The sequence below is a fragment of the Phoenix dactylifera genome, chromosome 14 (assembly GCF_051530095.1).
Source record: "Phoenix dactylifera cultivar Ajwa chromosome 14, Ajwa_hap1_PhDact_Kaust_v1.1, whole genome shotgun sequence".
NCBI classification, from domain to species: Eukaryota; Viridiplantae; Streptophyta; class Magnoliopsida; order Arecales; family Arecaceae; genus Phoenix; species Phoenix dactylifera.
Window position 1 is genome coordinate 25,677,936 of NC_143203.1, and position 20,211 is coordinate 25,698,146.

Here is a 20,211-nt window from a genome sequence, read left to right on the forward strand (position 1 = left end):
AGCTTTAAAATCAATGGAGACCCAGCTTTAAGATTAGAGTTAAGCCAATCGAAGACCAGTAGAAGTGTTGCGAAGATTTAGAGTGTTGGGAAAATTTGGTTGGCTTAACCTCCCCTTATCTCAAAAAAATTAAAAAAAAAAAAATTTAGAGTGATGAAGGAGGGGAACCTTTTTTTAGAACAACCATCTTCTTTGTTCCCTGCTTTGCTTTCTTCTTGTTTTCATCTCTCATTCTTCTTGATTGTATTGTTTTTTTTTTTTAGTTGAGAGAGAAACCATGTAGAGAGAGAAATAAGAGAGAAAAAGTAGGAAAGAGGAAGAAAAGAGATAATAGATCATGCGGGTGATTGCTGGCTGGAGGGCCTGACGGTCAGCCGCCGTGAACAGCGGCCGGTAATAGTAGATGGCTGGTGGCGAAGAAAGCAGCCGGAAAAAGGCAACTAAAATAGATTGGGACCAAAACAGGATATTGCAGAATAAACTAAGCGAAACTATCAAATCAACTATAAACAACATTCACATAGACAATATATCAAACATCTGAAGAGCAGAAAGAAAACACACCAAATTTATATGGAAAAATCCTGCAGTGTAGAGGAAAAAAACTACGGAGCAAATCCGATCAAACTACTATAATAAATATAGAGTTTACATTACTCGAGTTTATGCCCAAAACTTGAGTCTTCAATAAATTGGAAAAACTCCAATATATTTTCCTAAAATTTACAATGATCTCATTTAAACCACCACAATGTGATAAACCCAAGAATTTAATGCGATCCCTATAATGAATACTACAACTCTTTGTAGCATCCCATACAACTCTTACATAGAAACCTAATTTGTTAAATTTTTGTGTAAAAAACCACACCCCCCAAAAAAAATATGTTTTTTTTTTCTCTGTACGGTCGTGCAAAATTGATATACGGCTGCTGTGAGTTGTGCCCTCTGCTGGAGTTTCACGGGTTCAAGCACTCACGTGCTCCCCTTGCTGTTCCGCCGCTCTTTTTTTTTTATTTTTCTCCATTTTCTACTGATGTTCCTGGCGCCCCTGTCACCTTAAGCCTCTTTGTGCCGCACACCATCTCACGCCCCTCCCCTTTTTTTTCTTCACGTATGCGGTCATGCAAAAACAAAGATAAAGCTCTAATGGGCTATCGGGCCTCCCCAAGTAGGCTGGACCCACTTACATCTTCGACCTTTTACCTATGGAATCTATAGTATCGGACGTCTAAGACTCCGACCATGGTCACCAACCAGTGTGGAAGGTTGGATGAGGGCTTCGATAATAAATGCTGGTGGTGAAAATGATTGAATTGGAGTTGAAAAATCCAAAAAAAAATAGGAAAAAATAGGGGCTCAAGTTTTTCAAACAAAAAATCCGACAATAGCTAGCCGAAATCAAAGCTCCAACGACTGAGGAAGAGGGAGAGGAGGGTCAATAGAAGGATCTTGGGCTTTTACCTGGCTTCCAGCGATGCCTTAGCTACGGTGATGGCGAATGGAGTTCGGGACATAGCTTGGCAAATCCGATGAGCTCCAGACCCAAGCTTGATTCTTTGGTGTGGGATCGGAAAGGAAGGTAAGGTGGTCTTTAAATAGAACGGAGGGTTCTTCTTGGTGCTGGATTCCCTTTTGCAAAATTGGAAAGGAGACGCTCGAGACTCCTATCAGTAGTTCGCCTTCTTCACCGTGCATGCAGTGCACTTGCTTTTTTTTTTCTTTTCTTCTTTTTGTTTTTGGGTTAATTTTTATATATGGATCGGTCAAGTGGACTAGGCCTAGCTCTTTATTAACCCAATTAGGCTGGGTGTTACAGTGCATGACAAATAATTAGGCAATCAGGTTCCAATCGTGGGTCAGGTTGAGTAATGTGTCGGGTTGGTCTGTACATATGCATCAATTTTGTAAAATTGCTTCATATTGTAAACAATGTAAATATTTCATGTTGTAGTTATATGTGTCCTACAAGAAAATACTAGCCATATATTTTTGGATGTCTTCTCAGCTCATTTGTGTGCTATATCGAAGCTTCTTTCAGAGGTTTTGCTGGCTAGTGCCTCACCACCAATGCTTTAGCAGTAAGGGAAAATCCCAGAAATCAAAACTACAGGGTGAGTGCCATTAAGACTCCCTAGCTTCACAGACAAATTTTTACAGAAGACCTTCATCTTGACCTCTGAAGCAAGCCTTTCATCTCGACACCTGAAGATAAGATAATGGTGATGCTGCTCCATAACACCGATATCTTCTTACTGCTGTCTGCAAAGACTGGGGATAAACCAAAAAACATTTTGAGTAAAATCCTGCCAACTTGCAGGTGAATCACACTTTTCCTCATTAATGTTAATACATGGACCCAATATGAATTCAGGATCCTCTGTTGCTGGCCATTGGATCGGTCCAATCAAAGAGCCGAGTCTCAGATATTATGCGATGCCAGTTTTGAAATTATGATGCAGTGTCATGCAGCCATCATATGATGCTATAATTGTAGAAATCTGTCGTGCGAAACCAACGGCGTCAGGTTTAATAGTGTAATTTTGGATGTATGTACCATCGAAGAAACTGACCCCTTGCACAGCCAAATTCCCGCCGCCCACAGCCCCGACTCAGTTCCTCGGCGGACAAACGGTCCAGATCCTGCATCTCGATCTGATTGATACATGGACCGATTTAGTCGATCAAGAAAGCATGCACCCCAAGTAATCCGAAATAAGCATTTCAATACTCTTCCGAAGAAAGCCTTCTGAATGATGCACAAGATGCAATCCAATCGGCTATTCTATTCGTCTTCCGAAAGATGTGCAAGACTCTGAAGGTAGCAAGCTTCCTCAAAATTCCATACATATTTTAAAACAATGGGTATAATTCTTCATTGCTATGTTTTTTCTATATCCAATTAATCACTACGGCTGCCACTAAGGTGGTAGCTCAGTGGAACTGAATCTTTACTTTCATCCGCGCGGCCCGAGTTTGAAATGCACGGGCGTCGATTAAATGAGAAGACCAAATGCTCCCCACTTGAACATGAAAGGGCTTATTGGTCCGCTGATAGTCTTGGTGGTACCGGATGTGACGTACTTACACGGAGGTTCGGATCGAGAGCCCAGAGAGGTAACTAAGACGGACCACGGATGGAGAGGGTATGAATAAAACAGTTAGCATGCCCAACATATGGTCTCCGCACCAAACATTCTTCTGGCGAGATGGAAGCTAAATAGGGGCTGCTATGCCAGGTGGGCTCTTTTCTTCCCCTCCTTCTTTTTTTTTTTTTTTTTTTTCTTTCTTTCCCTAAGCAAAAAAAAAAAAAAAATTCCTAATCACTACGGCTGTGTTGTCCTTCAAATAAATGCAGTCTGTACATGCGGGAAACCGTTTTAAGATGCTTGGCTCCGCTCCGAAGACTTGACCGCCCGCTGCGATGAATTTGGACAGTCTCTGTTCACTTCATGTAGGCTTTTGAACGTTAGCTTTAAGACAGCATCGCAGCCTCGCGTGTCATCATCCCTCTTTCCCCTTCTATTTTCCATCGTCAGTTCTACGCTTCTATCCCATCCGTCCGTCGGCTCACCCAATAAATACGGGACGAGGGATCCAGATGCCGACCTGAGGGCCTCCACAAAGCCCAACCCCCCTCTCCCACTCTCTTCCACCCATCTCTACAGTCCACGCCTCTCAAAACCCTAAGCGGAAGAAGGAAAGCATAAACTAGACGATAAGGAGATCAACCGCGCGACGACGAAGAAGAGGAACCAAGAAAGGCGAGAGCCCTCGCCTTCCCGCTCTCTCCTCCTCCGATCTCTTGCCGCCCCGCAAGATCCCCTCGGTACGTTCTCCATGTCCTCCTCCTTATCCTTCTCTTGATGGCGATCGGGTTAGGGTTAGGAGTTTTGGCGCCGGTTCTGCTCGGGATCCTGTCGGTGGTTCTGGCGGCGGATCGCGATCTTTTCTTGTTCCATCGTTTCTTGCTGTTTCTGATCCTGTGGGGGTTTTGAGCAGGGCGCTGCTCTATATGCTTCCAAGAAAGAGAGTTGTGGGAGCCGAGGTTGAAGACCAGGTCGCGGACGCAAGCTTGCTGAAGAAGAAGAGGGCGGACGGCTTGATCTCTTCGGCTTCTACGGCAGCGGCTGCGGAGGAGAGCAACCACAGCGGACCAGCCAACGGCATGGACATGGAGTGCGACGCCAACGGGAGCAACCCTACGGAGATCGATGAGGACCTCCACAGCCGGCAGCTTGCCGTGTACGGGAGGGAGACGATGCGCAGGCTCTTCGGTTCCAACGTTCTCATCTCTGGGCTCAACGGCCTTGGAGCGGAGATAGGTAACTTTGGGGATCTCTTGATCTTTTGTGCGTGTGTCTTTCTTTACTTCTTTCTTGGTATTGATCTGATTCTGGATGGAATTATTTAACCCTATGTTGCTTAGAATCTGTTTCTTTAATCTAGTGATAAATGACAGTTCATCGATCTTCTCTGTTTTACGAATAAACTTTATTTATTGATTGTTAGAAGGCTCTAATCGGGACGTTATCCTTATTCTTTTCTTTATTTGCGTGTTTTAATTCAATATTTTCCCTGTTGGGTCATTTCTTCTTGGGTATTTCCAATCAGGGCTCCAATATTGACGGTGTGATGTATAACAGGGTGGTCGATCCTTTCATTGATCTAGCAATGTTAAATTTTGCTATTCGACGATGCTGATTTACGTGACTATAGGTTGGGTCACGAGGGTTTCTTGATTTCTAATAATATCACTGACCTGACCGCGGATTTCTCTCTTGTGGTATTTCGCTTTTTATATGTACCATTTTTGCATGGATGTTGCTTCTATTTAGATGCTGCTTCTTTTCTGTTGGTTTTGAGATGGATGTTTTCACCAGACTAGTAAATCTTTGCCTTTTCTGTTAAGTATGATTTTGTTGAGATATGTGATCATTGTTACTCTGCCTGAGCCGGGATATCTATAGCAGCAAGGCATCAGCTGTGAATTTTGTGTCATTTTATGCCTAGTTTTTTGTTCGTAAATGTTTTATTGGGTGACTTGGACTTGATCTGATATTCATTTTGTTCCTGCAGCAAAGAACCTTGTTCTTGCTGGTGTGAAATCTGTGACCCTGCATGATGAAAGGAATGTAGAATTTTGGGATTTATCCAGCAATTTTTTCTTCTCTGAGGGTGATGTCGGTAAGAACCGAGCTCTTGCTTGTGTGCAGAAGCTACAAGAGCTCAACAATGCTGTTATACTTTCTACGCTAACAGAAACTTTGTCCAAAGAGCACATTTCTAATTTCCAGGTTTATTACTTACACAATAAATTGTAGTTCATGTCTTTTTAGCTGTGATCCCTGTCGTAACTTTACATTGGTGATGCTGTGACAAATATCTTTGAAACTACTACTATATGATGTGCGTGATCTTGATGACTGTTCATGTTCGCATACATGTGTTGCCATGTTGACTCTACGTGGAATATATATTCATTGCATAAGTAAATTTCAGTGGTGCCTAGGCATTCTTTGTAGAAATTATTATGGACATGACTGAAGCATATTTTTTTGAAGCCTGGGTTATCACAGAGATAGAAATGCTTTCAGGATGTAATTATGTGTCTGCTGTACCTCTTATATAGATACTTACTCATGATGTTTACTTGTTACTCTTAAAGAAATGAACCTGGATGTTTAGTATGTAGCTGGTAATTATTCATGATCTGTGGATCATGTGACAACCTTATTCAGGTTTCAACTATGGGTGTAAAAAATTAGGTCTTCAAAATAGCTGATTTTCATGGATTAGCAAAACATCAAAATATGGAACGACTCTTGATATGAAGGGGTAGAACTTAATGTGGATGTTTTTTTAAATAATCTGGTCGAATTTTCCCATCAAAAAAAATCTGGTCAATTTTTCCCATCAAAAAAAATCTGGTTGAATTGCCTATAATACTTGTCAAAGTTAAATATTGATATTGGTGATATGCCAATATTGAACTAGTGATCACAACCTTCTAGGGTGTCGTGATGCTTTTGATGTTTATGCATCCCCCAAACATTTGCTAAATAGATGCTGTATGATTTACAATTTTGTGAATATCTGGCAGTTGAACTACAAAGAGATCTCACTTAGCTATTTTTTTCGGTGTAGATCATTGACAAAAAGATACAGTTGAAATTTCACTCAGTTCATAAAATTTGTTTTCCTAATAATAAGCTAACATCTTTTGAGAAATGGTCATATCTTGAATATAAGATATGGCTCTATGGACTCATAGGAATCCACTATATGTCAATCTTTGATGCAACAATCAATTGTGGGTAGTAATTTAGGAATAACTGCATGATCTGGCCCTGAATTACAAAAATAGAAATGGCAAACTATATTGCATCTAGCTTGATATGTATATATATACATAAGTGTGTACATACACGCACACACTATATCCCTCACATACACACCCAATTTCCCTTAATTATGCTTAATGGCGATGTTGTTGTAGTCCTCCCATTACTAAATTGTTATAACAATTTTGTCTCCCAAGAATTAATGTATTCTCTGGCCTCAAGAAAATAGAAACTACAAATTGACGCGACCATTCCCTTTTTTTGTGAAAAAATACTATCATTTGTGAATCTTGCATCAGTATTTATGTTACTTGTATAAGTCACCCTTGAACTTGTTTTGCAGGCTGTTGTTTTCACTGATATTAGTTTGGCAAAAGCATATGAGTTTGATGATTACTGTCGCAGTCAGCAGCCTCCAATTGCTTTCATTAAAACTGAAGTCCGAGGCCTTTTTGGGAGTGTATTTTGTGATTTTGGCCCAGAGTTCACAGTGGTTGATGTTGATGGTGAGGAACCACATACAGGTATTATTGCATCCATCAGCAATGACAATCCTGCACTTGTCTCATGTGTTGATGATGAGCGTCTTGAGTTCCAGGATGGGGATGTTGTTGTGTTTTCTGAGGTCCAGGGAATGGCAGAGCTAAATGATGGCAAGCCTAGAAAAATTAAGAATGCAAGGCCATTTTCATTTACTCTTGAAGAAGACACAACCCAGTTTGGTGCATATACCAAGGGTGGTATAGTTACACAGGTAAAGCAACCTAAGGTCCTCCAATTCAAATCTTTAAGAGACGCTCTCAGGGATCCAGGGGATTTCCTTCTAAGTGACTTTGCCAAATTTGACCGTCCACCTTTATTACACTTGGCTTTTCAAGCTTTGGATAAGTTTAGGCAAGACTTGGGGCGATTTCCTGTTGCTGGATCTGGGGATGACGTTCAGAAGCTAATAGCTTCGGCTGTCAGTATTAATGAAAGCTTGGGTGATGGTAAGCTTGAACAGATCGATAAGAAGCTTCTGCACCATTTCTCAGATGGTTCCAGGGCCATTTTGAATCCTATGGCTGCAATTTTTGGTGGTATTGTTGGGCAAGAAGTTGTTAAAGCCTGCTCTGGGAAATTCCATCCTCTTTTCCAGGTGAAATTCCAGGCTTCCTATATCCATTTGTTGTGTAAGTTCAGTTGTGTTATGCAACTTTGAGTGATTTTTTAAATTCTAATGAATATGCTATGCAAATCTTGTCAGTTCTTTTACTTCGATTCAGTTGAATCTCTCCCTACGGAACATCTGGAGCCTGGTGACTTGAAGCCAGTGAACTGCCGCTATGATGCTCAAATCTCTGTGTTTGGATCAAAACTTCAAAAGAAACTGGAAGAGGCCAAAGTATTCATTGTAGGTTCTGGTGCTCTAGGTTGTGAATTCCTTAAGAATCTAGCATTAATGGGAGTTTGTTGCAGCCAGGAAGGGAAGCTAACTGTAACAGATGATGATGTCATTGAAAAGAGTAATCTCAGCCGTCAATTTCTCTTCCGTGATTGGAATATTGGGCAGGCGAAGTCTACTGTGGCTGCTTCTGCTGCCATGGCAATCAACCCAGCTCTCCATGTTGAGGCTCTTCAAAACAGAGCAAGCCCGGAGACAGAAAACGTGTTTGATGATGCATTTTGGGAGAACTTAGATGCTGTTATTAATGCATTGGACAACGTGACTGCACGAATGTACATTGACTCTAGGTGCTTATATTTTCAAAAGCCACTTCTGGAATCTGGAACTCTAGGTGCCAAGTGTAATACACAGATGGTCGTTCCCCACTTGACTGAGAATTATGGGGCCTCCAGAGATCCACCTGAGAAACAGGCTCCTATGTGCACGGTTCACTCTTTCCCTCATAACATCGATCATTGCCTGACATGGGCCCGATCTGAGTTTGAGGGTTTGCTTGAGAAAACACCCAATGAAGTAAGTACTTTCCTATCCAACCCAAGTGCATACTCTTCTGCAATGAAAACTGCAGGTGATGCCCAGGCTAGAGATCTACTTGAACGTGTTCTTGAATGCCTTGATAACGACAGATGTGAAACGTTCCAAGATTGTGTCAGATGGGCGCGACTAAGGTAAGACACTTATTCTTATGGAACATTATATTTTATAACACATGTGATGAGTTCCGTTGGACGCATTCATTTCCATCTGTATATGAAAAAAACGTGGTCAAACCTAGGATAATGTTTTCTTAACAACCTACAAGTCTTTATGAAAATTTTGGCTCTTATTCATTTTCTCTCTTAAAGGCTTGATAAACTGGTACAGATTTGAGCAGCTAGTTTCGTTTATCTGATTTTTTTTTCATCCTTTTGAATTGATAATTTCTTTTTTACATTTTAAGCAAATTCCACTATTTTTCATATTCAAGGGTTTGCAACTTTTTGTTTGATTCTTATTTTTTTGTTGCTTTTATGAACTCTAGAATTCTTTTTTATTTAATTCTCAGGTTTGAGGATTACTTCTCCAACCGGGTGAAGCAGTTAACATTTACTTTCCCTGAGGACTCGGTCACCAGCACAGGTGCACCATTCTGGTCAGCTCCTAAACGTTTTCCACGACCTTTGCAGTTCTCATCTAGTGACTCCAGCCACCTCCACTTCATCATGGCTGCTGCCATATTAAGAGCAGAGATGTTTGGAATTCCCATACCTGACTGGGCCAAGACCCCAAAGAGGTTGGCTATTGGTGTTGATATGGTTGCGGTACCTGATTTTCGGCCCAAGGAGGGAGTTAAAATTGAAACAGATGAGAAGGCCACTAGCCTGTCCAGTGCTTCCATTGATGATGCTGCTGTCATCAATGATCTCATTGCAAAGCTGGAAGAGTGTGCCAAGAAGCTGCCCCCTGGATTTCGGATGAATCCAATTCAGTTTGAGAAGGTTGCTTTCTATCACGAAGTTGCATGTCATTTTTTTTCTCTCAAAGCATGTCTTTATATTTTTACTTCTTGTGCCGTCAAAACTTGTAGAACTTCTTGTAACAATGTTTGCACATATAGTTTTAACTCCCAAGCTCTGGTTACTGTGCTTTGAGACTCGGCTTTAAATTTTTCTCATTTTAATGAACAGTTTAGCTTTTCTAGATTGCTTGTAGTCTTTATTTTCATGATTAATGTTTTTTTGATGTTTTCTTATCGTTTAAATGATAAACAAGTTCATGCTACTTCACCCTGTCAAATTTTTAGCTGCAAGGTCTAGTTTTTCTTATTTGCTTGCAATTCCTCCTTCCTTTCGGAGTGTGAAAAATGGTTCATTTTAATCAATTGACTTGTAACTTGCACACGAGGGACTACTGGGTTTCTTTGGTGGTTTATACCTTGCATCGTGGTATGTTCTTTCAGTTACAATACTTGCTGACTTGTCCCCAATATTCATGAATTTTTAGCAATTCTTGTATGGATTCTTATTTGTATTGTGGGAATGGTTTTGGAATTCGACTCATGATTTAGTTTCTTAAAACTGATACATCATTCGTTTGTTTCACTTGGAATACCTCTTGATTGCAGACTAAAAGACTTTCTTATTTACTGAATTTTCCAGGATGATGATACAAATTACCATATGGACTTCATAGCTGGTCTTGCTAACATGCGCGCCCGGAATTATAGCATTCCTGAAGTTGATAAGCTGAAGGCCAAGTTCATTGCTGGGAGGATTATCCCAGCCATTGCCACTTCCACGGCCATGGCGACTGGTCTTGTCTGCCTTGAGCTTTACAAGGTTCTTGCTGGTGGGCACAAGCTGGAGGACTACCGAAATACCTTTGCTAACCTTGCGCTCCCTCTGTTCTCTATGGCCGAGCCAGTCCCACCCAAGACCATTAAACATCAGGACATGAGCTGGACAGTCTGGGATCGCTGGATGATCAAGGGTGATCTTACCCTCAGGGAGCTCCTGCAATGGCTCAAGGACAGGGGCCTAAATGCCTACAGCATCTCTTGTGGTACTTCTTTGCTTTACAATAGCATGTTTCCTAGGCACAAGGAACGGATGGACAAGAAGGTGGTTAATGTGGCAAAGGAGGTGGCCAAGGCGGAGGTGCCACCATATAGGAGCCATCTGGATGTTGTGGTGGCTTGTGAGGATGACGAGGACAATGACATTGACATTCCACTAATTTCCATTTACTTCCGGTAATTCAGTCTTTCAATCAAATGAAACCTGACATGGGAAAATCCTATTTTCCTTGTCTGTTTAGTGTTATTGTACTTTGATCATATTGAGAACAATGCAGAGTACTTGGATCTCTGATCCCATTTGCGTAGTTAATGTACTTTAAAGGGCCGGAGAGGCATGCTGGATGGCATTGCTTGCCTGTTTCATGTTGCTTGTCTTCTGGCTATCTGTTGATTTGGTTTAAAGTTACATATATCATGCAGTCTGGTTGGATGAATACATGCGGTCTTGTGTTCCAATGATTTGTGTTCATGCTTGCAAATTGCTTCTCATGATGGTGAGGCCATTTCCCTTATAATTGCTTCAGGTTGGTCTATTCAAGGCTTGTGCACTTCCTGAATTATATATATATTTATGCCATTTAACTGTCGTGCGATGTGTAGGCATAATATTTATGGGAAAGGATGTAAAATGCTCCCCTGGAGAAAAAAGTGAGAGGATGTGACATGTCTGGTGATATGTTTTTCTGTTATTTCTCATTATCTCATGTGACTAATTAAGCCGAAGACATCTGAGAGGCTAGCGGAGGTGAAGGATTCTGTTTAAATTTGATCCTGCTACGGTAGATGAAATGCCTCGATGGTAAGTTGGTATTTTTTAATGAATTTTAGGGGTAATGCATTCAGTAATGGATGGCTGTTAAAATTGCTGCAAGTTATAACGTCTCCAATTACCGGTGTAAACTTATGTGTGTTTTGCGTACATATTTTTCTAAATATTAATATATATATATATATAAATTGATATTTACGTATATATTTTTATAAAATATTTGTTTTGCATGGATAGCCTTCATTTTCTTTTTTCTTGCATATATTTCAATTCCATCTAACGCCGTTAAAAAATTGGCGGTTTAAAATTAAAAATGATTACAATATTCTTCATAGGTAGATGTTAAAAAAGAAATATTGGATAAAGAGTATATATGCAAATAATACTTTGTGAGGGTGTTCATCCAATTTCACATAGTTATGAGCGTTGACATGCAAAAAAATTTAATTTAATTTTTTTATTTCAACCTGTTTTAGTTTTCGATGAGATCTATTAATTTGTTACCAACTCTAGAAATCAAAAAATACTTTCATAATTTTAATTAAAATTTAATTTAAATAAATATAATTTTGGCTAATTACGTTAGCTGAATCGTTATATTAAAAGTATTCATACAAAAATAGTGTTTTGTGAGGGTAGGTAAGTATACATCAATTTGGAAGGCATTCATACAAATTTTAATATTTAAGAAGGGTATTTATGCAAAAATTTAATTTTTTTTTGCATGTATATCCTTCTAAATATATAAAATTGCATGAATATCCTTCAGAATTGCTATTTTTATGTATACCCTTATAAATGTTTCTTTTTGCATGTTTACCATTAGTGGTATTTTCGTTATTTTAATTTTAAACCATTAACTTCTTAACAGCATTAGATGGTATGGGTATACATATAAAATAAGTATTTGATGAGAGTATACATGCAAACATCAATTTTGAAAGAATATTCACGTAAATTTTAATATTTAGGAGGGTATGTATGCAAAAAAAATTTTAAATTTATTTAGGGTTTACTTTGAGTAGTATGTTAGTAAAATGACACCATTAAGGTATGAATTTTGGTACTCTTCTAGGAGCAAGCCTTCAGGAGAGAGATGACAAATAGGATTCCCGAATTTCAAGAGAGAAATTAGCAATTTCTTGCTTCATTTTCAAAAAACATGTTTGTAGTTGGCAATTATTGAAAGTTAAGACAACATGATGCTACCATTCTTGACATATAATGTTCTAAAGAAATTTGATGGATGGTTGTGGATCATCACAGGATGTATATTATTTTCTTTTCTTTTCTGCCCTATGAAATCCAATCCTATCATACTAAAATACAATAAAAAAAATAAATACCGTTAGTATCCTACCATAAGTAACAGGATAATCTCTCTTTCAAGGCACAATAATCGATACAAAAGACCTTTGCCGAAATGAATCGTGATTGGCAATTAAACTTCCATTCATCAAAAGCTACCTTGCCTCATATTATTCTTCATATGCGTCATACATCTGGAGCAGGACCCGCACGAAAGAACATCCCATGGAGTGTCAATTCGTTATTAGGAAAGCAAGCGCCTCAAAATAAATGGGCCTCGCATATGTATTTTGTTGGACAACTTGAACGGTCTGAAAATTTAGCTTTAGCTAAGCCCAGAAATCAGGACCATGGACTACGACTGGGTTTAGGAAGCCGAACAAGCCCAAAACGGGTTAAAGCCGGACCGTTAACGATTAACAAATCTCTTCCTCCAGAGTCCTTGCGAACCTAACCTCCGCCATTTCACACAAAAAACCGTTACATCTCCCTCCCTCTCCCTTCCCCTGGCTTCCTCCGAATCCGAGAGGGAGGGAGCGAAGAGCACGCTCTCACACCGCGCCCAGATCGATATCTCAATTCCCTTCTCTTCCTTTCCGACGAACGAAATCGAAGAAGAGACATCGAAAGAGAGATCAAGAATTCAAAGAGAGAATGGGGGATTTCAATCTGATGCTGGCGGTGGTGGCGGTGGTGGTGCCGGTGCTGGTCATCCTGGCGAGCGTCTACCTGCTGGTGAACTACCAGCACCCGGATGACGCCAACCAGGCCTACCTCCCCAAGGCGGTCGTCGTCCTCGGCCTCTCCATCGCCGCCCTCTCCATCCTCATGCTCCCCGCCGACGTCGCCAACCGCCAGGCCTGCATCCACGCCATCTACAGCGGCGCCTGCGACCTCACCCTCCCCATGAAGCCCCTCTGGCTCTTCATCTACGTCGCCGACGCCCTCCTCGTCTTCTTTGTCATCCCCTTCGCCATGTTCTACTACGAAGGCGACCTTGACAAGTCATTCCCTTTCTTTCTTTCTCTCCTTGTTTCCCCATTTGCTCCTTTTCTTGATTTCTTCTAATGTTTTATTTCCCCCCTCATATTCTGTGAATTATTCAATGGCTGTTGCAGGACCGTGGGAGAGAGGATGAAGAGCGCGCTCAAATGGGTCTTATGCTCGGTCCTTGTTTGTGGGCTCGTTCTCCTCATATTTTATGGTATGTTCTTCTATTTTTTTTGGATTGGAGGGAATTGTGATTTCTAGAATTTGTTCATCTTAATAAGGGGTGAAACTCATAGAGGGAACAAAGATTATAGCGCCGTTGACGGTGAGTTGGATGATACTTGATGCCTTAGGAAACTTCCTGAATACAAACAAGGGTTGATGGTGTGCTATATTTATATTTTTCTAAAAAATCATGCATATAAATATCTTTTTTGCTTTGTGATTTGGATATGTTATATAATAATCAGAATAAGAGTTTCGTTGATAGTTTGGGGAATGAGAAATGATACCTTGAAATTGCAATGGCAAGACTTTTACCTTTTTGAATGTGGATTCATAGACATAGATGTAAAATTTGGACAAAATCTTTCTGTTAAAGTAGCTGCAGAAGAGAGAACAAGAATTTACGAATTGTCCATTTATGTGTGAACAAGAGGAAGAAACTCATCTGTGGAATTGTTTTTTAAAAGATGGGTAATTGAGGATATTATGGTTTAAGAGACCACATTATAGCATCAAATAGAACAAGGTTCGGAGACTGTGAGTCAAGTTATGGAGTACGATAGTTCCTCATGAATAACATGAATATATAACGTATATAAAAAATCAAACAAAATTGATCTTAAATGCCTCACTGAAGAGCTCAAGTATCCCCTCTAGATATAGTTTTATTAAATCCTGTTTTTATAGCAGAGTCTTCTTGAGCACCAAGTCATATATTTGGAACCTTGACAGTTACTAATTTTTCTTTCTGAATTGCCTCTACATGTAATTTTGTGCCTATCTGACTAACATTTGTTTGATAAATTCAGGACTACTTGGTAAAGTGGACTTCACGGTTAGACACCTCTCTTCATCAGTGACAAACTTCCCTAGTACTTGGCCAGAATTCACAAGCACTAAACCTTGTCTTGATCAAACTGCTTACGAGGTTCTATTCTCAGTCATCCTTTCTTATCTGGGTAGTTGAAGCCTTCTAATGTTCATCAGAATTATCTGCTACATTAATATATTTAATTCTTGTTGCTATCAACTAACTTATTGACGAGTTCCTGATTGTTATCTCATCTGTCTCTGTTTCTTTCCCAGTGTGCTGCATCCACAGCAGAAGCTTCTTCAGAAACAACTTGGACAATGCGCACTACGCTCCCAATGTATATTGTCGCTCTGGCAACAATTGCTGGATCAGTGCTATTCACAGTATGCTTCCAATTCTATGATTTTTAGCCTTTATTTTAGGCATCCTTTTCCTGTCGACATGATTAGTTATTCATTCTGAATTTAACCTAGCCCTCCTGATGTATCATCACCAACTATTTGGAAACATGCACTCGAAAGCATTGTTTTGGTAAAGCTATAGAACATAATTTGTTATTCATAGATTTCTCTATATCAATGTGCAAAGTTTCTGTATCCTTGATATCTCTTAAAGTTGATACCTATAATTGGTGTTAAATGATAGATATTCGGAGGTGTTGGGATTGCCTGTCTTCCACTGAGTCTCATATTTTCCTATATACGGCGTCCAAAAGCTGTCATTACCCGCTCACAGTATATAAAGGTGCATCTGATTCCATATAAGCTATTTAATTTTGAGCTTACTAATTACCTTCATTTTTCTTTTAAAGACTTAAAATGATGATAGTAATTCCAATACATCCATTGAGATGCATAGGAGGCAACAGAATTGGGAAAGAAAGCTAGAGAATTGAAGAAAGCAACTGATGCCCTTCATCGGGAAGAAAAAAGCGGTTCAAAGGATAAAAAATGGCGCAAGAATGTAAAAGCTGTTGAAAAGGTACACCACTATTTAATTAAATGCATGATTGGTTGCATGAAGATGTAAGTAAGTATCTTACTATTTTTCATTCTTTTCTGCTGCATTTGTAATTTTTGAAATTATTTTCAAATATGTGATGTTGAGTCTTAGAGTTTTTTTGTTCAAGTCTTGTGGAAGTAGGTAGGTTCTCCTACTATTTTGCTCAAAAAAAAAGTAGGATATGTACTCTTCTCTAGGGATATTTGTCTTCCATCCATGTAATGACCTTGTATGAGTCATCTTCAATTAGCATCATGTTTTTAACATTTGAATTAATTCTTTATCCATCACTATAATGGACTGTACCATAAAGCTAGTTTAACTAGTATGGCAATGGTCCTCGGGAGCATTAGTTTTTCTGATGCATAACTAGCAAATATAATCTTATATTTTGAGCTCAAAGTGGGACCCTGTGCTATTAAATGACTTATTCCTGTAACAATGTTTCCAAGAACACAGCTCTAACGTTGCTTTTCTCATTATATGTACATGCTCCATGATTTTTGTATCAGTACCTGCTGAATCATAAGTGGACTAATTCATGTTTTCTGTTGCTTGATTGGCTAAATTTCTTTTTTTCTGCACTTTTTCCAATATTTTACAAAGAATTATTTTCTGTTTGATCATTTAGGAGTTATTTCTCCTGGAGGAAGATGTGAAAGCTTTGGAGGAGATGTATCCTCAAGGTGACCAGGTAACGGCTGTATTAAGAAGACTTTAATTTTTGCATATATCATGTTTATCCTGTTAATGCTATTACGCACTTCATTTTTAGCAGGCAGAGACTGCTTGGGCTCTAACCGTACTTGGTTACATGGCAAAACTTGTATTGGGTATTCTAGGGTAAGATCTGTATTTGCAAATGCCATTGCTGTATTAGATCTTTCGATATTTGAAGCTCCATTACCATTGAGCTTTTCTGTTGCTTTTTATATACAAATGTAGCCTAACCAATAGAAATTGCTGGTTAAAATCATGCAGCCATGTATGATGCAATATACATTACATGAAGGTTTGACCTTTGCTGCATTTTTTTAAAATCCAATAAAGTAACTTGGTGGGAGGGCATTGTTCAGGTTTTGCTGCACATGACAAGTGGAAGAAAATAATTATTTCTGCTAAAGAGAGCTGAGACAGGTCCAATATTTTGTATATTTTTCAGGTGTTCCTAAAAGGTCAAGGTTTGAGGCCCAAACCTATTGCAATTAGCGAATCTTGTCTCTGTTTGAGATCAAAGTGATCCACATGCCTATACTCCAAGTCTGGGACAGGTCAAGATGGAATCTAATTCAAGTTGGATTCATACCTGTTGCGGGGACGGCCTTTGGCCGGAGCCTCACGCAACAGCATAGCGCACATTAAGCTAGCAGAGAAAGAGGACTGCGTTCCTTCCGAGGTATTGTCCGCTTTGGGCGCTCCGGCCTATGCGTCCAGCGCAGACGGGGGGAGACTGGTGCCCTCACGGTTTTGTCCCACAAAAGGGCCCTCGAGAGGAAAGGATTTCCACCCCCCATTTAAGGCACAGAACCTTTCCGCTACTAGCCGATGTGGGACTAAATTCAAGGCCCCTTCCCTCCCCCCCAACATAGCCCCCCCAGCGGGAAGGTCCTGTGTCGGATTTTACCCGCGACAACCCCCCAAGCAACCTGAGGGGTAGTCAATGGAGAGAGGAGGTGCCCCTTCCTGGCGTGCCATCTGTTGCGGGGACGGCCTTTGGCCGGAGCCTCACACAACAGCATAGCCCACATTAAGCTAGTAGAGAAAGAGAACTGCGTTCCTCCCGAGGTATTGTCCGCTTTGGGCGCTCCGGCCTGCGCGTCCAGCGCAGACGGGGGGAGACTGGTGCCCTCACGGTTTTGTCCCACAAAAGGGCCCTCGAGAGGAAAGGATTTCCACCCTCCATTTAAGGCACAGAACCTTTCCGCTACTAGCCGATGTGGGACTAAATTCAAGGCCCCCTCCCCCCCCCCCCCCCCACACAACAATACCTACCAGACCAGCTCTTGTGAAAGGTCATTTTGCACTTTGTTGGAACGTTACCTTAAGATCAGCCCTTCTAGGCTGCATATACTTGTTGTCCTAAAGAGTTCTTAGACTTTTAGCATGAGAGGAGGTATAAGTTGGATCTGATGAGGGAAAAATGGATTAATAATCTATTCTCCAGACTTCTTGAAGTGAATACTTTCTAATTTCAGTCCTCTGCTTAGATAAAATTGAAATATTAAACACTGGCATGTTATTTGGAGCTTCCTATTAATTGGCACTTGGGCAGTGTAGTTGATATACCATACTGTATATTGTGTAATTAAAAAAAAGGAAAACTATTTTAGGCTTAAGCTTCTTATTACTAAATTGGGGGAAGTTTCCTCTTCCTACTTTTTCATCAAAAAAAAAAAAGAGGACTTGTCTTAAGCTCAGATGGTGCAAAACAATGGTGTTTTGCTATTTGCAACAAATCGTAATTTCTTCACGGTGAAGGATGTAGTACTCTAAGAATTATTGTTATAAGAAAGATATCATTATGTATATGCTATGAATACCTGCATTTGCATATACTTGCCTGTTTGGTCTCTCTATTTCTATTTTTATGCACTTCCTTCCACCTCTGTAAGAATAATATTATCACACTTTCTTTAACTCTCTATATATTTAAGTTCCACTCATTCTCGTCTTTCTTCATGCAACCTTTTACTTCCAGGTTGATTGTTTCAGTGGCTTGGGTTGCACACATTTTCATTTATTTACTTGTCAACCCTCCTCTTTTCCCTTTCCTGAATGAGTTCTTCATCGAATTAGATGATTTCTGGGGTATGCCATGCCAAGAATTCTGCTTTATCTGTTTTTTTTTTCTTTTCTTTTCGCCATCTAAGATGATCTGACTCATCCGTTGGGTGATTTTAATCAGGCTTGTTGGGTACTGCAGCATTTGCATTTTTCTGCTTCTACCTACTCCTTGCAGTGACTGCTGGGGCCATGATGCTTGGTCTGAAATTAGTTTTTATAACCATCCACCCGATGAAGTAATTGTTTGTCCTGCATTAATTTCTCCAATTTCTTCGCACACAGACCGGGTAATACTCATTTTGTATTCTGACAAATTGATCCACTTGGTTTTAGGTGGGGCGGAACTCTGATGAATTCCTTTCTATTTAATGTGGCACTCATTCTACTTTCCTCCATCAGGTCTGTATACTTGGATTACTGAGTTCGACTGTTAATGTTACTGAATAGTGGAGTAGAATATTGTGCTATACCTCTATGCGTAGGCCAAGCCCAGATTAAGAGAAAAGCAGAAACTTATGGTCTTCGCATATAATACAATTATTTCCTCTTCTTAGAACTTCCCATAGTTGGTTAATGCCTCTTCAAGTCAAACTATTTAATCATCCAATAATCTTTTGATATCTTGAGAACTTATCTCAGCATTAACCAATAAAGTCCAACATATTGAAGAGGACATCTATGAGATAAACATCTGTGTGCTGAAGTATTTGTTGTTTGTTAAATGAAGAGACAAATAATTCTTAAAGACATGGCTGCAGCTAAAGATTGAGTTGAACCTGTGCAAAGAGATCTTGGCTTACAGATAGATGAAGATTATTAACTTAATTATCAATCATATGCAGAGATATTGTTATTACTGACCTGCTTGACCAAAGAAAGTGAACAGGCACAACCTTTAGATTGGCCAGCCAGCTCGCTATGATGGAACACCCAATACGATGACCTTGCAATCAAACCTGCAAATCCATTCTTTTCAGACATTTAGCTCCATTGCACTAGAGAAGCATGACACTGCTAGAAATTCTGGCGAGCTTTCCGCTCCATTTCCAATATATTGTCTTGTTAGCTAATTGACATTCTCAGAACGTTCCGTATTTGCAATATGATCGATGGTAGTTGGTGATTTCCTTTGCAGTGTGATTCAGTTCTGCGCGACAGCTTTTGGTTACTATGCACAAGCAACTGCTGCTCAGGAGATATTTGGCCACACACTGCAGTCTCTTCGTGGAATCAGATATCTGTACAAGTCAGTCCAAAGTTGTCTCTGTAGTTAATCATAAATAAATACTAAGAAGTGATTTAGTTCTATAGAGGAGAATGGAAATATAACCTAGACTACTAATTGGAATTGTTTTAAATGTTTTCTGCAGATATAATGTGTTTCAATGGTTATTTGTTCTTTTGGCAATATTCACTTTCGTCTACTATGCAGCAACTGTAAGTTCTAACATCTGACTATTTTTAGGGAGAACAAAAAAAGAACTATCCAATCTAGTCTATATGAAGCTTGCTATATCTTCATTGCATTGCATTAACACTTTACCATCATCTCGTTCAGGGTTGGAAAAGGCAAAAACCGAGTGCTCGGTTTCAGCTTTCGGAGTGACACTTGTGCTGGTGGATGTCGAATTCAACTTCTTAACTGGTTGACTATACTGGTGTGGTATGAGTTTTTAATATACCTGGCGCATTCCACTGACAACTTACAGTTACTAGAAAATGCAAACCAGGGCTGTCGAAGATTTCTATTCGCAGAATGTCTGGCATTCCAGTTGAGAGATGTTGATCTTGGTGCTGATGTGCTTTAGTTGCTTTATCTTCTTTGGGCTTGAATTTCCTCATCTTTGAAATTCAGATTATGTATTAATAGCTGGCTAACCATATTGTGTAAAATTCTGTTATCTGAATTGTGTGAGAGAAAAAAAAAAGAATAATCTTTATTTGCGAAATCAAATATTACTTACTTGTCTA

At 39.7% G+C, this 20,211-nt stretch overlaps 2 protein-coding genes across 8 annotated transcripts; both read left to right on the forward strand.

The window, feature by feature from the left end:
• The first annotated feature begins 3,382 nt into the window (after window positions 1-3,382).
• Window positions 3,383-10,804, forward strand: LOC103722785 (ubiquitin-activating enzyme E1 1-like). 2 transcript variants are annotated; one of them, XM_008813465.5, is made up of 7 exons: window positions 3,383-3,829; window positions 4,003-4,325; window positions 5,080-5,297; window positions 6,688-7,482; window positions 7,591-8,459; window positions 8,837-9,269; window positions 9,930-10,804. In XM_008813465.5, the coding sequence occupies exons 2-7, from the start codon at window positions 4,016-4,018 to the stop codon at window positions 10,524-10,526; spliced, it is 3,222 nt and encodes a 1,073-aa protein (XP_008811687.2). In that variant the 5' UTR covers window positions 3,383-3,829; window positions 4,003-4,015; the 3' UTR covers window positions 10,527-10,804. The 2 variants fall into 2 exon arrangements, with proteins under 2 accessions (XP_008811687.2, XP_088567045.1); XM_088710919.1 differs by lacking the exon at window positions 3,383-3,829 and having other exon boundaries at window positions 3,985-4,325.
• A 137-nt stretch (window positions 10,805-10,941) lies between these two features.
• On the forward strand, window positions 10,942-20,211 carry LOC103722784 (LIMR family protein At5g01460-like). 6 transcript variants are annotated; one of them, XM_088710920.1, is made up of 14 exons: window positions 10,942-13,429; window positions 13,544-13,629; window positions 14,450-14,568; window positions 14,727-14,837; window positions 15,100-15,198; window positions 15,313-15,435; window positions 16,088-16,150; window positions 16,232-16,299; window positions 18,155-18,264; window positions 18,362-18,476; window positions 18,574-18,639; window positions 19,376-19,486; window positions 19,611-19,677; window positions 19,799-20,211. In XM_088710920.1, exons 1-14 carry the CDS (start codon window positions 13,080-13,082, stop codon window positions 19,844-19,846), a joined length of 1,536 nt encoding a protein of 511 aa, XP_088567046.1. In that variant the 5' UTR covers window positions 10,942-13,079; the 3' UTR covers window positions 19,847-20,211. The 6 variants fall into 6 exon arrangements, with proteins under 6 accessions (XP_088567046.1, XP_088567047.1, XP_088567048.1 ...); XM_088710921.1 differs by having other exon boundaries at window positions 16,235-16,299; XM_088710922.1 differs by lacking the exons at window positions 18,155-18,264; window positions 18,362-18,476.

Bases quoted from the DNA above. Each gene is read 5' to 3' on its own strand.
- LOC103722785 (XM_008813465.5), top strand. From the start codon at position 4,016: ATGCTTCCAAGAAAGAGAGTTGTGGGAGCCGAGGTTGAAGACCAGGTC. The intron at 4,326-5,079 runs GTAACTTTGGGG...TTGTTCCTGCAG, and splicing joins CGGCCTTGGAGCGGAGATAG to CAAAGAACCTTGTTCTTGCT. The intron at 5,298-6,687 runs GTTTATTACTTA...CTTGTTTTGCAG, and splicing joins AGCACATTTCTAATTTCCAG to GCTGTTGTTTTCACTGATAT.
- LOC103722784 (XM_088710920.1), top strand. From the start codon at position 13,080: ATGGGGGATTTCAATCTGATGCTGGCGGTGGTGGCGGTGGTGGTGCCG. The intron at 13,630-14,449 runs GTATGTTCTTCT...TGATAAATTCAG, and splicing joins CGTTCTCCTCATATTTTATG to GACTACTTGGTAAAGTGGAC. The intron at 19,487-19,610 runs GTCAGTCCAAAG...TGTTTTCTGCAG, and splicing joins GGAATCAGATATCTGTACAA to ATATAATGTGTTTCAATGGT.